Source organism: Eutrigla gurnardus (assembly GCF_963514095.1).
Source record: "Eutrigla gurnardus genome assembly, chromosome: 2".
In the NCBI taxonomy this organism is placed as follows: domain Eukaryota; kingdom Metazoa; phylum Chordata; class Actinopteri; order Perciformes; family Triglidae; genus Eutrigla; species Eutrigla gurnardus.
Genome location: NC_139916.1, coordinates 964,110 through 977,541, shown reverse-complemented (window position 1 = coordinate 977,541; position 13,432 = coordinate 964,110). Strand labels below are relative to the sequence as shown.

Below are 13,432 nucleotides of genomic sequence, written 5' to 3'. Positions count from 1 at the left end.
TAGGACCATTTTCTCATAGACTTCTATACAACCAGAGAGGAGTCGCCCCCTGGTGGCCAGCAGAGAGAAGTAGGACCATTTTCTCATAGACTTCTATACAACCAGAGGAGTCGCCCCCTGGTGGCCTGCAGAGAGAAGTAGGACCATTTTCTCATAGACTTCTATACAACCAGAGAGGAGTCGCCCCCTGGTGGCCAGCAGAGAGAAGTAGGACCATTTTCTCATAGACTTCTGTACAACCAGAGAGGAGTCGCCCCCTGGTGGCCAGCAGAGAGAAGTAGGACCATTTTCTCATAGACTTCTGTACAACCAGAGAGGAGTCGCCCCCTGGTGGCCAGCAGAGAGAAGTAGGACCATTTTCTCATAGACTTCTATACAACCAGAGAGGAGTCGCCCCCTGGTGGCCAGCAGAGAGAAGTAGGACCATTTTCTCATAGACTTCTATACAACCAGAGAGGAGTCGCCCCCTGGTGGCCTGCAGAGAGAAGTAGGACCATTTTCTCATAGACTTCTATACAACCAGAGAGGAGTCGCCCCCTGGTGGCCTGCAGAGAGAAGTAGGACCATTTTCTCATAGACTTCTATACAACCAGAGAGGAGTCGCCCCCTGGTGGCCTGCAGAGAGAAGTAGGACCATTTTCTCATAGACTTCTATACAACCAAAGAGGAGTCGCCCCCTGGTGGCCTGCAGAGAGAAGTAGGACCATTTTCTCATAGACTTCTATACAACCAGAGAGGAGTCGCCCCCTGGTGGCCTGCAGAGAGAAGTAGGACCATTTTCTCATAGACTTCTATACAACCAGAGAGGAGTCACCCCCTGGTGGCCAGCAGAGAGAAGTAGGACCATTTTCTCATAGACTTCTATACAACCAGAGAGGAGTCGCCTCCTGGTGGCCAGCAGAGAGAAGTAGGACCAAGAGAAGTAGGACCATTTTCTCATAGACTTCTATACAACCAGAGAGGAGTCGCCCCCTGGTGGCCAGCAGAGAGAAGTAGGACCATTTTCTCATAGACTTCTATACAACCAGAGAGGAGTCGCCCCCTGGTGGCCTGCAGAGAGAAGTAGGACCATTTTCTCATAGACTTCTATACAACCAGAGAGGAGTCGCCCCCTGGTGGCCTGCAGAGAGAAGTAGGACCATTTTCTCATAGACTTCTATACAACCAGAGAGGAGTCGCCCCCTGGTGGCCTGCAGAGAGAAGTAGGACCATTTTCTCATAGACTTCTATACAACCAGAGAGGAGTCGCCCCCTGGTGGCCAGCAGAGAGAAGTAGGACCATTTTCTCATAGACTTCTATACAACCAGAGAGGAGTCGCCTCCTGGTGGCCAGCAGAGAGAAGTAGGACCAAGAGAAGTAGGACCATTTTCTCATAGACTTCTATACAACCAGAGAGGAGTCGCCCCCTGGTGGCCAGCAGAGAGAAGTAGGACCATTTTCTCATAGACTTCTATACAACCAGAGAGGAGTCGCCCCCTGGTGGCCTGCAGAGAGAAGTAGGACCATTTTCTCATAGACTTCTATACAACCAGAGAGGAGTCGCCCCCTGGTGGCCAGCAGAGAGAAGTAGGACCATTTTCTCATAGACTTCTATACAACCAGAGAGGAGTCGCCCCCTGGTGGCCTGCAGAGAGAAGTAGGACCATTTTCTCATAGACTTCTATACAACCAGAGAGGAGTCGCCCCCTGGTGGCCTGCAGAGAGAAGTAGGACCATTTTCTCATAGACTTCTATACAACCAGAGAGGAGTCGCCCCCTGGTGGCCTGCAGAGAGAATGCAGCTTTATGGCTCTTTAGCGTCGGCTTCACTGACTGCTGAATGTTTGTATTCTGAGGTATGATTTTCGTTTACATACATACATACATACATACATACATACATACATACATGTATATACAGTATGTGCCCAGTATAGGTATGCATTTTAATGAAATGCTTATATTTGTGTTAAATACTTTACATTAGACAGTACTACTCCTTTCTACTGACGCCCATTTTTGCCACTGTCAGTAAAAGAATAAATCAAATAATGACATACTAACACTACATGATCATTTTGAGACAGTGGCCTAACGGGCTTCCGTAGCTTCCACAACTGGCCGGCCCGTTTCTGACTTCGCGTTTTTGCCGAGCGGCGCCTCTTATTTTGTACCAACTGGCGCGCCGTATCGCGAGAGGCGTTGACTGTTGTGGTCGAATTGAGCCGTTTTTCCTCCCGGCCGCTGCCCGTGAAAACAACCGTACGTCTCCGTCCGTTAGACGGACAGCAGCAGCGGGACTCCGGACTCCGGCCGCCGGGGAGAGGCTCTTCGGGACCGCGGGAGAGGAAGGTGGGTGCCGCTGTCAGCTCGTCGTGCCCAGCTAGCTTAGCTGTCCGCTGGCTAGCTGCGATGCTGCTCCGCAAAACGGACCGTTTGTGTGACCGAGCCGTGAGCCGGCCGGCTGCGTGTCACACACCGGGGCTCCGCGGTACTGCCGACGCCCGGGGATGTGTCCCGTAATTCGGCTGGTCTCAATCCGGTTTAATGGTTCATATAAAAACAACACACTTGATTTTAGTGCTGTGCCCAGTGAGCTAACTGTGGCTAGGTGGTACACTACGTGCTTCCTAGCTTATATTATTATTATTTATTATTATTAATAGTATTATTATTATTATTGTTATTAATAATAATAAGCCTTTTCATTCCGACAAGAAGCACCCTGGTAGTTACAGTACAGCGAAGCAAAGGACTCAATTACAAGCAAGTACACAAGTATTGTCAGTCTGAAGGAGTTGCAGTATCAGCAGTATAATATCAACCTTTATTGATTGTCATTGATTGAACAGAAAGCAATCGTGGGAGGAGCTGCATAAACTAAAATCAGAAAAATAATGAAATAGATACTACACACCAGGAGTCATCAGTAGATGTTCGGAGGTAGAGGAAGTAGACTGACACCAGAACAGGTCCTTGAGGTGCGCCGGTGTTGCTGAGGCAGTGTTGCTATGCCCCTTCAGGTGTGACAGGGTCCTGGCAGTCAGGAGGAGGATGGGGTCCTCCAGGTGTGAGAGGGTCCTGGCAGTCAGGAGGAGGATGGGGTCCTCCAGGTGTGAGAGGGTCCTGGCAGTCAGGAGGAGGATGGGGTCCTCCAGGTGTGAGAGGGTCCTGGCAGTCAGGAGGAGGATGGGGTCCTCCAGGTGTGAGAGGGTCCTGGCAGTCAGGAGGAGGATGGGGTCCTCCAGGTGTGAGAGGGTCCTGGCAGTCAGGAGGAGGATGGGGTCCTCCAGGTGTGAGAGGGTTCTGGCAGTCAGATGGATGATGATGTCATATTTATATCCTCCCTCTGTTCCTCTGCAGTATTTGGTCCAGGTGACTCCAGGTGACTGCAGGTGACTCCAGGTCAGTCAACATGAGCTCCAGAGGAGGCCCCACTCTGACCCGCCGCAACTACAGACTGGCTTCAGACACTGACAAACCCAAAGCCACAGGTATGACCACCTGCTGCCTCCAAACGCCACACACAGGAACATAACACACCTGGGTGCTGTAACGGGATTCAGAGCAGACAGGTGAGATGTAGACAGGTGAGATGTAGATCAAGACAGGTGAGATGAAGACAGGTGATTTGTCGTGAGATGAAGATGAAGACAGGTGAGATGAAGACAGGTGAGATGAAGATGAAGACAGGTGAGATGAAGACAGGTGAGATGTAGATGAAGACAGGTGAGATGAAGACAGGTGAGATGTAGATGAAGACAGGTGAGATGAAGACAGGTGAGATGTAGATGAAGACAGGTGAGATGAAGACAGGTGAGATGAAGACAGGTGATTTGTCGTGAGGTGAGATGTAGACAGGTGAGATGTAGATGAAGACAGGTGAGATGAAGACAGGTGAGATGAAGACAGGTGATTTGTCGTGAGGTGAGATGTAGACGGGTACAGCTGTGATTTGGAGTTATTGATTGTCTCTGTGTCTCTGTCAGGAATAGTGAATGAGCGGTTGCTAAGCGACTACCTGCACCATGTGTTCCCCTCCACCAAACCGGGTGCTGCTCTGGCCTCCCTCAGGTAACATCACCCGTCATCCCTCCACCTGGAAACATGACCACTGGCTTTTATTCATCACTTCAACTCAAACAGCTTTCTAATGTTCTGTTGCTCCTTCAGTCTAAAAGCTTTCACCCAGCGATCATGCAGGAGGCTTTTATTGTGAAGGCGGTTCAGGGACACATCCTGCTGTGTTTGGTCAGGTTTTAAACATCACAGGGAGCAGCAACACAAACAGAGGGAAATATCTCCACAACTCTTCAATAGAGCCGTAAACATTCATGTTCCCCTCAGGATGAACCTCCATGACTTCCCCCTCGAGCACCAACAGGTTCTCTCCATCGAGTGTGGATCAGATAAATACTGCCGTTAGACTGCAGGAGCTGTGTTTTGGCTTTTTGCAACCAGACATGACCGAGTACAATCTGCTGAATAAGACAATTAGTGATTATTAAGTTGCATGAACGGAAAGCAAACTGTGAAAAGGTTAAAGTTTAAAGACTTAAAACTCTCAGAGTGCACAACGTCATGATAATATCCTAGACTCATGTTGTGTTTTGATGTGTTAGGGTCAGAAAGTGAGGATTCTCTGAGGAAACTGTAACAGTATTATAAGTACTTGGACTCGGTCTAAAAACGAGTGGTATCCGTGCTTCTCTGACTGCTATCACTTTGAGTTTAGTTAAAAAAACTAATATTTTTTATTGCTTCACAGATCAGAAACATATGTTTTGTGAAAGACAATCAAATAATCTTAAATAAAATGACCATGGATCATATAGTCTCCCTGGTTTAATCAAGGATGAATAAATAAAACACGTCTTTTTTAAACCAGACTCTGTTTTTCACCCTGACAGTGAACTAGGCAGCTTTTCTAAGTCACTCATGATCATAGTTATATCATAGTTATTCACCATCCACTTATCCTGAGTTTCTTTTTATTGCGATCCACAACAAAGTCCTATTGATTTATTTTTGGGAATCTGCACCAAACGAAGCTGTTTCTTCAGCCTGGATAATATAATGTGAAGGCAGGATTTAACTTAAGATGATACGATGACAGCACTGTCGCCTCACAGCGAGAGGGTCCCGGGTTCGATTCCCAGGTCGGCCCGGGTTCCTTCTGTGTGGAGTTTGCATGTTCTCCCCGTGTAAGCGTGGGTTCTCTCCGGGTTCTCCGGCTTCCTCCCACAGTCCAAAGACATGCAGGATGGGGACAGGTTCATTGGTGACTCTAAATGTCCCGTAGGTGTGAATGTGAGTGTGAATGGTTGTCTGTCTCTACATGTCTCCCTGTGATGGACTGGTTACCTGTCTGTCTCTACATGTCTCCCTGTGATAGACTGGTTACCTGTCTGTCTCTACATGTCAGCCCTGTGATAGACTGGTTACCTGTCTGTCTCTACATGTCTCCCTGTGATAGACTGGTTACCTGTCTGTCTCTACATGTCTCCCTGTGATAGACTGGTTACCTGTTTGTCTCTACATGTCTCCCTGTGATAGACTGGTTACCTGTCTGTCTCTACATGTCTCCCTGTGATAGACTGGTTACCTGTCTGTCTCTACATGTCTCCCTGTGATAGACTGGTTACCTGTTTGTCTCTACATGTCGGCCCTGTGATAGACTGGTTACCTGTCTGTCTCTACATGTCTCCCTGTGATAGACTGGTTACCTGTCTGTCTCTACATGTCGGCCCTGTGATAGACTGGCGTCCTGTCCAGGGTGTACCCTGCCTTCGCCCAATGATAGCTGGGATCGGCTCCAGCCCCCCCGTGACCCTGAATACAGGATAAGCGGTAGACAATGGAAGGATGGATGATGCGATGACGACGTTTCTAGTATAAATATATATATAAAATGAAGTTTTGGACTAAATGAAGAGTAGTTGTGCCGCCTGAACCCGGATCTTTCTTCAGCGCTGTCACAGCGGAGCGGAGGCTACAGCTGGTGGGACTGAGGACATGTATTTGTGTACTTACTTGTATTACTGTGTGTGTGTGTGTGTGTGTGTGTGTGTGTGTGTGGTACTCTGACCTGGCCTCTTTTCTTAAGCCAGACTGGTTCATGTTACCCCAGCAGCTCTAAACATAGACCCCGTCCCTCCAGTGGGTACACTAGTGAGGTGGACTCTGGTGGACCAGCAGCACCTCGGCCTCCATGTGAGGACGATCAGCTGTGAATGTTGGCAGCAGGTTGAGTTTCATCTGTGGATGAAACACTGAAGAGGCAGAGACCCAAATATACAGACACCCTCTTTGCTTCAGATCTCTCTCTCTCTCTCTCTCTCTCTCTCTCTCTCTCTCTCTCTCTCTCTCTCTCTCTCTCTCTTATATATATATTTATATATATATATATATATATATATATATATATATATACACACACACAGTGGGGCAAAAAAGTATTTAGTCAGCCGCCGATTGTGCAAGTTGTCAGTTGTGCAAGTTGTCAGACAGTTGGCGACAGCCCCAGTTGGCGACAGCCCCAGTTGGCGACAGCCCCAAAACATCACTGCTCCAGAGGAGATCTGCATGGAGGAATGGGCCAAAATAGCAGCTACAGTGTGTGAAAACCTTGTGAAGACCTCCACTAAACGTTTGACCTCTGTCATTGCCAACAAAGGTTATATTACAAAGTATTGAGTTGAACTTTTGTTATTGACCAAATACTTATTTTCCACCATAATTTACAAATAAATTCTTAAAAAATCCTCCAATGTGATTTCCAGGATTTCTTTTTCACATTCTGTCTCTCACAGTTGAAGTGTGATGAATTACAGACCTCTGCCATCATTTTAAGTGGGACAACTAGCACAATCGGCGGCTGACTAAATACTACTAAATACTAGTAGACTAGATTATTTTTTGCCCCACTGTGTGTGTGTGTATGTATGTATGTATGTATGTATGTATGTATGTATGTATGTATGTGTGTGTATATATATATATATATATATATATACACATACATACACACACAATATAGTGTATATTGCCAAAAGTATCTGCTCACCTGCCTTGAATCGCATATAAAAGCTGCTGTGTAAGAAATGATTTAATAAAAGGCAGCAGCAAATTTTCTTCTTCTTCTTCTTGGTTGATATATTTTTATTTCGATTGATTGATATCTTTATTTCAATCATGTAAACGACAATGTAAAAAGATAAAATAAATAAGATAAAATAATAATATAATAAGGAAATAAGTGAACAGCAAAAATGTATACAAAAAAGTAACATCTCATAAGCAACGCAGTTGACATGAGCGAAAAGGAGTAGGAAGAAGTAAAAACGTATCTAATCCTACCCCTATAATTTTAACTATATATTCTAATTAAAATCATAGCACAAAGACATACATTTATTATTTCATTCCTCCATTACACTATGTACCATTTCCTGCCACATTTTAATCCAAATAGTAAGTAAGCAAACACCTTGTGTGAATTATTCAATGTACCTCTGGAGAATCATTTCTTTGTCTCTTTTTTCTTCTTCTTCTTCTTCTTCTTCGTCTCCTACTTCTTTTGTTTAACTTCGAATCATGCATTATCCTCCTCCTCCTGTTGTACAGGAAGCCGCTGGGTTTCCAGGATCTTGGTGCTCACCTGGAGAGGTTGTTGTCAGAGGGAGAACCCACCGAGGAGAGTAGAGGTAAAGTTTACCTTCCTTCTCTGTGATCACCTTCCTTTAAACCTCTGTTTATTAAACTACACCACAGGGAAGAAACCATCATTTACCTTCTCATCTACCTTTACTGATGTTTACTGATGATGTAATCTGCAGACCAGCCTGCTGAAGGCCGTCTGGGCCCTCAGCCCGTCGTCCTGGATCACACCAGCGGATTTGAAGGACTCCTGTTTGTAGACGATGACCTGCTGGGGGTAAGATACCGAAGAATATGTTGCTTTATCCACGGTTCCATTTTAAATCCCTTGTTCTTATTAAGTTTAATTAAGGCCTCTCTACTTTATTAAATTAAATAAATGAGTATGTTTTTATGATTTTAGGTCATCGGCCACAGCAACTTCAGCTCCATCAGAGCCACCACATGTGTTTATAAAGGTAAATACTCTATTACTCTATTACAACATGCTAATAATAGTGATAATAACAACTCATCATGGGCCTTTGCTCAGCTGTTTCATGTAGTAATATGTATGTCTTTTATAGACGAGAGCTTTGTAAAGATGACAGCTGGACTCTAGCTTCCCTCTCAATCACAAGATCCACACGTTTTAGTGATGATTTCATTCATTTGACCAAAGTCACAGATGGTTAAATGCAGCGCGCCACAGTTTCATGATGAACCAACAATATTTTTACACTTTTCAGTCACATCCGTCAAGCCTGGGTTAAAGGTTAAAGGTCCCTCGTGGGACCTCTTCCCAGCGCCGGCTAACTTCCTCTTCAGCGGTGGGCTAGGACTAGGTTTTGGGTCAGCTTGGCAAGGCCGGGGTGAAGGTGGCATCCTCCGACCCAGGACCCTCGCATCAGATCAGGAAGAACTCCCTTAAAACCCCTTAATGGGGGGAAATAGAAGAAAGCTCAGGGAGTGTCCGGGGAAGGAGGCGAGGCAGTCCTCCAGCACTTTGCTTTTTTCAAACCTTTCAAATCGTAGACTAGAGCTTTAACTAAGGGCCGGTCCAAGACAAGCCTGAGCCGTCGTTTGCAATTAAAAAAAACATCATTATTATTCTGTATTGTTGCGTTTGTGCCTGCAGGGAAATGGGCCTACGAGGTGCTGATCTCCTCCCAAGGTCTGATGCAGATCGGGTGGTGTACTCTCAACTGTCGCTTCAACCAGGAGGTACGCACACACACACACAAACACACATACTCACGTGTGTTTATTGTTACTGTATCTGTGTGTTCGTGTTTCCTCAGGAGGGCGTCGGCGACACGCCGGACTCGTACGCTTACGATGGAAACAGAGTGAGGAAGTGGAACGTGACGACAACGAACTACGGAAAGGTTAGCGACGACGACGCGGACGTTAAATTAAAGGTAAAGAACTTTATCTTGATGGATGTTTGTGTCTCCTCAGTCGTGGGCGGCGGGCGACATCGTCAGCTGTCTGATCGACCTGGACGAGGGAACCATCACATTCTGCCTGTGAGAAATCAACTTGTATCTATTCTGTGTTGATGATCAACTGGGGTTTACTTTATGAAGAACATTCAGGGAAATCATGGACTTCTGGGGACTCCGATGTTCAACGGCTGCTTCATTTAGCTTCCTGTTTAGTGTAAAAACGAGAACGTTTATCAGCCTGAACATCCGACTCTCAGAGGAAGAGACGAAGAAGATGAACTGTTACAATTTCAATCAGTTTCCAGACAGAAAAAAAGGAAACGGGAATAAGAAAGAAAAATAAATCAGTCATTTTTTGAATGCACTCGATGATGCTGGAATTAAAATAATGTGAACTGAAGATAATTATAAATATAATCAAATAGTAACGACGACGGCGGGGGGGAACCATGTCATTGAGACTTTCAGAGCGATTTGATGAGCGACAGAAACGCTGTCGGCCAATCAAAGTCCTCAACAGAATCAACACGGCACGTCTCGCCTCCTCATGATTTACATTCATGATCAATCATCAATTAATAAAACGGCATGCTGGGAGGCACCAACATGGAAAAAATAAAATACAAATAAAAGTAACGGTTAGAAACAACAACATTCATGAAACGTGATTAAGACTGGAAATAGCCGTCGCAACACAAGTCAGGCAATACCTCCTCTCCAATAACCTTTATGAAGCATTCCAATCCTCAGTGCTGCCTTCGGCACCGTCAATCACTCCATCCTCCGCCCTCTGCTGGTTCACCTCCTACCTGTCTGAAAGATTACATCTCCATCAACAACCACAAATCCCACACCCACTTGGATGAACCACAACTTCCTAAAACTCAATGGCAATGGTCAGAAACCTCTGCATCATCATGGACCCCACACTCTCTTTCAAGTCACACATCAACCACGTCACCAAAACATCTTTCTTCCACCTCTGCAACATACTCACTCCTCCTCCAGAGCACACATCACTCCCATCCTCCGTCAACCTCACTGGCTTCCAATACAACAACACATCAATTTCAAGATTCTCCTCACCGCCTACCTTGCACACTCATACCTGACTGATCTCCTCCATCGCCACTCCCCGCCTCCGCTCTGCTGACGCCAACCTTCTCACCCCCATCACCAAGACCAAGTATCGCACCTTGGGACACAGAGCCTTCGCCATCGCGGCCCCTACCCTCTGGAACTCAGACACACTCCCTTCATTCAAAACTCAGCTTAAATCCCATCTCTTCGGGGCCGGTGGTGCAGTGGTTAGGGCAGCCGCCCCATGTACAGAGGCTCAATGTCCTCGATGCGGTGGTCCCGGGTTCGATTCCGGCCCGGGACGCATCTCCCGCATGTCATCTCCCTCTCTCTCTCCCTGTTTCCACACTGTCTGAAAAATGAATAAAAAGGCTTCAATGCACTCTAGCCAAAACATATTCTTTAAATCCCATCTCTTCAGGATCACCATCTTCCATCCTCTCTTTCCTCTAAATGGGATGTTCTGTTGTTAGTGTTGTTTTACTTGCTTTCTGTTTGATTGTCTATTTTTATGTGTATTCTCTGCAAAGAGTCTTTGAGTATTAAGAAAAGTACTATATACAATTGATTTATTATTATTATTAAGATTTTATTTATCTTATAGTTATTAATGAAAAAACAAGAAAATGGGGAGGTAGATAACTCGGCCCTACATTCAATACTACCTACAGTCAATAGTTTTCTGCTGTCTGTCCTCAGGAACGGCCAGTCTCTCGGCACGGCGTTCACCAACATTAAGACGGGTCCCGGCGTCGCCTACTTCCCTGCCATCAGCCTCTCCTTCAAAGAGTCGGTGGCCTTCAACTTCGGCAGCAGACCCCTCAGATATCCTTTTATCAGACCACAGATATATGTCAGTCTTTAAATGCAAGGTACGAAGGAGGTAAGTGCTTGATTTTATTTTCACCTGTTGAGTGTTGGTCTTTAACCCAAGTGTGACCACGTATCCTGTGGACGGGTACCTGCCCCTCCAGAACCCCCCAACCTCAGACCTGGCAAAGGCCCACAAACTACTGGGCTACATCAAGAATGTCCTCTCAACGAGCATCGACGCACAGGTAGGAACAGGAAGTGTTGATACAGGTAGGAACAGGAAGTGTTGATACAGGTAGGAACAGGAAGTGTTGATACAAGGCTTGTTTGGAATCAAGCATGCGCATGCATTTGCCTCGCAAAACAAGGCATTCTGGGAAAAAAACGTCACAAATGCTGGTGATAACTTCCCTTTGCGACATGTCACATGACTTTAAAAACTCGCGGTATCTCCAGGGTACCTCCCTTCGCATGCTTTTCTCTGCAGATGGTCTGAAATAAGTGCGGACATAAGACACTCCCCTCAACGTTGCCCTAGTTGGTTAGAATTATCACGTGGTATTTCCCACGTGAGAAGATTCCTCAGCCTCCGTCAACAACGGGACTTCGAATGCCTCGGCTCGAGTTCGTCAGCGACGAAGAAAGCCAGCGCCACTGGGCAGGCCATATTCTTTGTGCAAAGTCCGTGAAGTTTCCCCTGGCGCGATAGTTTTTGTTATGTATACAATTATTAATAAAGTTTAAATTAAAAAAAAAAAAAAAAAAGCCTGTGAAGTGCACCTGTGTCCGACTTGACGTGGTGAGAACTTGGCGTGTTTATGACGAGTTCCGGCGGATCCTCTCAAGTCTCGTGCATGCATAGGAGCAAATGCATGCAATCCCAAACGCGCCCGTTGATACAGGTAGGAACAGGAAGTGTTGATACAGGTAGGAACAGGAAGTGTTGATACAGGTAGGAACAGGAAGTGTTGATACAGGTAGGAACAGGAAGTGTTGATACAGGTAGGAACAGGAAGTGTTGATACAGGTAGGAACAGGAAGTGTTGATACAGGTAGGAACAGGAAGTATAGGCTGCGTTTCGGATCGCATGCATTTGCGTCTATGCATGCACGAGACTTGAGAGGATCCGCCGGAACTCGTCATAAACACGCCAAGTTCTCACCACGTCAAGTCGGACACAGGTGCACTTCACGGGCTTTTTTTTTTTTTTTTTTTAATTTAAACTTTATTAATAATTGTATACATAACAAAAACTATCGCGCCAGGGGAAACTTCACGGACTTTGCACAAAGAATATGGCCTGCCCAGTGACGCTGGCTTTCTTCGTCGCTGACGAACTCGAGCCGAGGCATTCGAAGTCCCGTTGTTGACGGAGGCTGAGGAATTTTCTCACGTGGGAAATACCACGTGATAATTCTAACCAACTAGGGCAACGTTGAGGGGAGTGTCTTATGTCCGCACTTATTTCAGATAATCTGCAGAGAAAAGCATGCGGAGGGAGGTACCTGGAGATACCGCGAGTTTTTAAAGTCATGTGACATGTCGCAAAGGGAAGTTATCACCAGCATTTGTGACGTTTTTTTTCCCAGAATGCCTTGTTTTGCGAGGCAAATGCATGCGCATGCTTGATTCGAAACGCGCCTGTTGATACAGGTAGGAACAGGAAGTGCTGATACAGGTAGGAACAGGAAGTGCTGATACAGGTAGGAACAGGAAGTGCTGATACAGGTAGGAACAGGAAGTGCTGATACAGGTAGGAACAGGAAGTGCTGATACAGGTAGGAACAGGAAGTGTTTACTCAGGTAGGAACCTGTTTTGTGTTTTTGTGGGCACCCAGTGAAACCTGATGTGTTTGTGTCGGTGGCAGGAGGAGCGGTTGGTGGAGAAGGACTGTGCACTCTGGAGGCTTCATGGAGACCCGACAGTCCTGGTGACTCTGGCTCATATCTTCAACCACTTCGCTCCTCTCATGGTGATGTTTCCTGTTGTTCTCATGTTTGGGTGCTCAATCTTCTGACGGTGTTTTATGATGGTTCCATGTTTCATGTGCATTTCCTCGCGGATCAGTTTACTTTTAAATGTTTGATTTTTATCTTTAATTTGTGCAGAATTCCCCGAACTCAATAGACCCCTTTTCTACTGATTGATTTGCAGTGTAGAGTAATGAGTGTTGTGTGTTTTTACAGTGTAAAGTAATGAGTGTTGTGTGTTTTTACAGTGTAAGGTAATGAGAGTGTCCTGTGTTTTTTACAGTGTAAGGTGTACCTGGTGGAGGACGTGCTGATGAACTTCCTGTTGGGGATCCTGGAGGGTGGAGGTTCAGTAGATGAACACCAGCTCATACAGCAGCTCATGGATCTCTTCTGGCTGCTGATGGAGGTAAAAGCACCAAAACCAGGTCTACTAAGGGTCCACTCACCCTCGGGTAGCCTACTGTGCACCCTGACTCTCCTCTGACAAAGGTCAAAGGT

General features: G+C 46.0%; 1 protein-coding gene across 1 annotated transcript in view; it reads left to right on the top strand.

The window, feature by feature from the left end:
* Positions 1-2,161: 2,161 nt before the first annotated feature.
* The window catches only part of rnf123 (ring finger protein 123), a 69,632-nt gene continuing 58,361 nt past the window's right edge, over positions 2,162-13,432 (top strand). Inside the window, exons 1-13 of the mRNA XM_084031248.1 lie at positions 2,162-2,332; positions 3,344-3,474; positions 3,970-4,054; positions 7,607-7,686; positions 7,819-7,916; positions 8,043-8,097; positions 8,757-8,842; positions 8,920-9,006; positions 9,080-9,147; positions 10,846-10,971; positions 11,090-11,204; positions 12,829-12,933; positions 13,215-13,340. Of these exons, the coding sequence (XP_083887374.1) occupies positions 3,396-3,474; positions 3,970-4,054; positions 7,607-7,686; positions 7,819-7,916; positions 8,043-8,097; positions 8,757-8,842; positions 8,920-9,006; positions 9,080-9,147; positions 10,846-10,971; positions 11,090-11,204; positions 12,829-12,933; positions 13,215-13,340 (1,110 nt within the window). The 5' untranslated portion in view covers positions 2,162-2,332; positions 3,344-3,395. The remainder of the gene's footprint in view (positions 2,333-3,343; positions 3,475-3,969; positions 4,055-7,606; positions 7,687-7,818; positions 7,917-8,042; positions 8,098-8,756; positions 8,843-8,919; positions 9,007-9,079; positions 9,148-10,845; positions 10,972-11,089; positions 11,205-12,828; positions 12,934-13,214; positions 13,341-13,432) is intronic.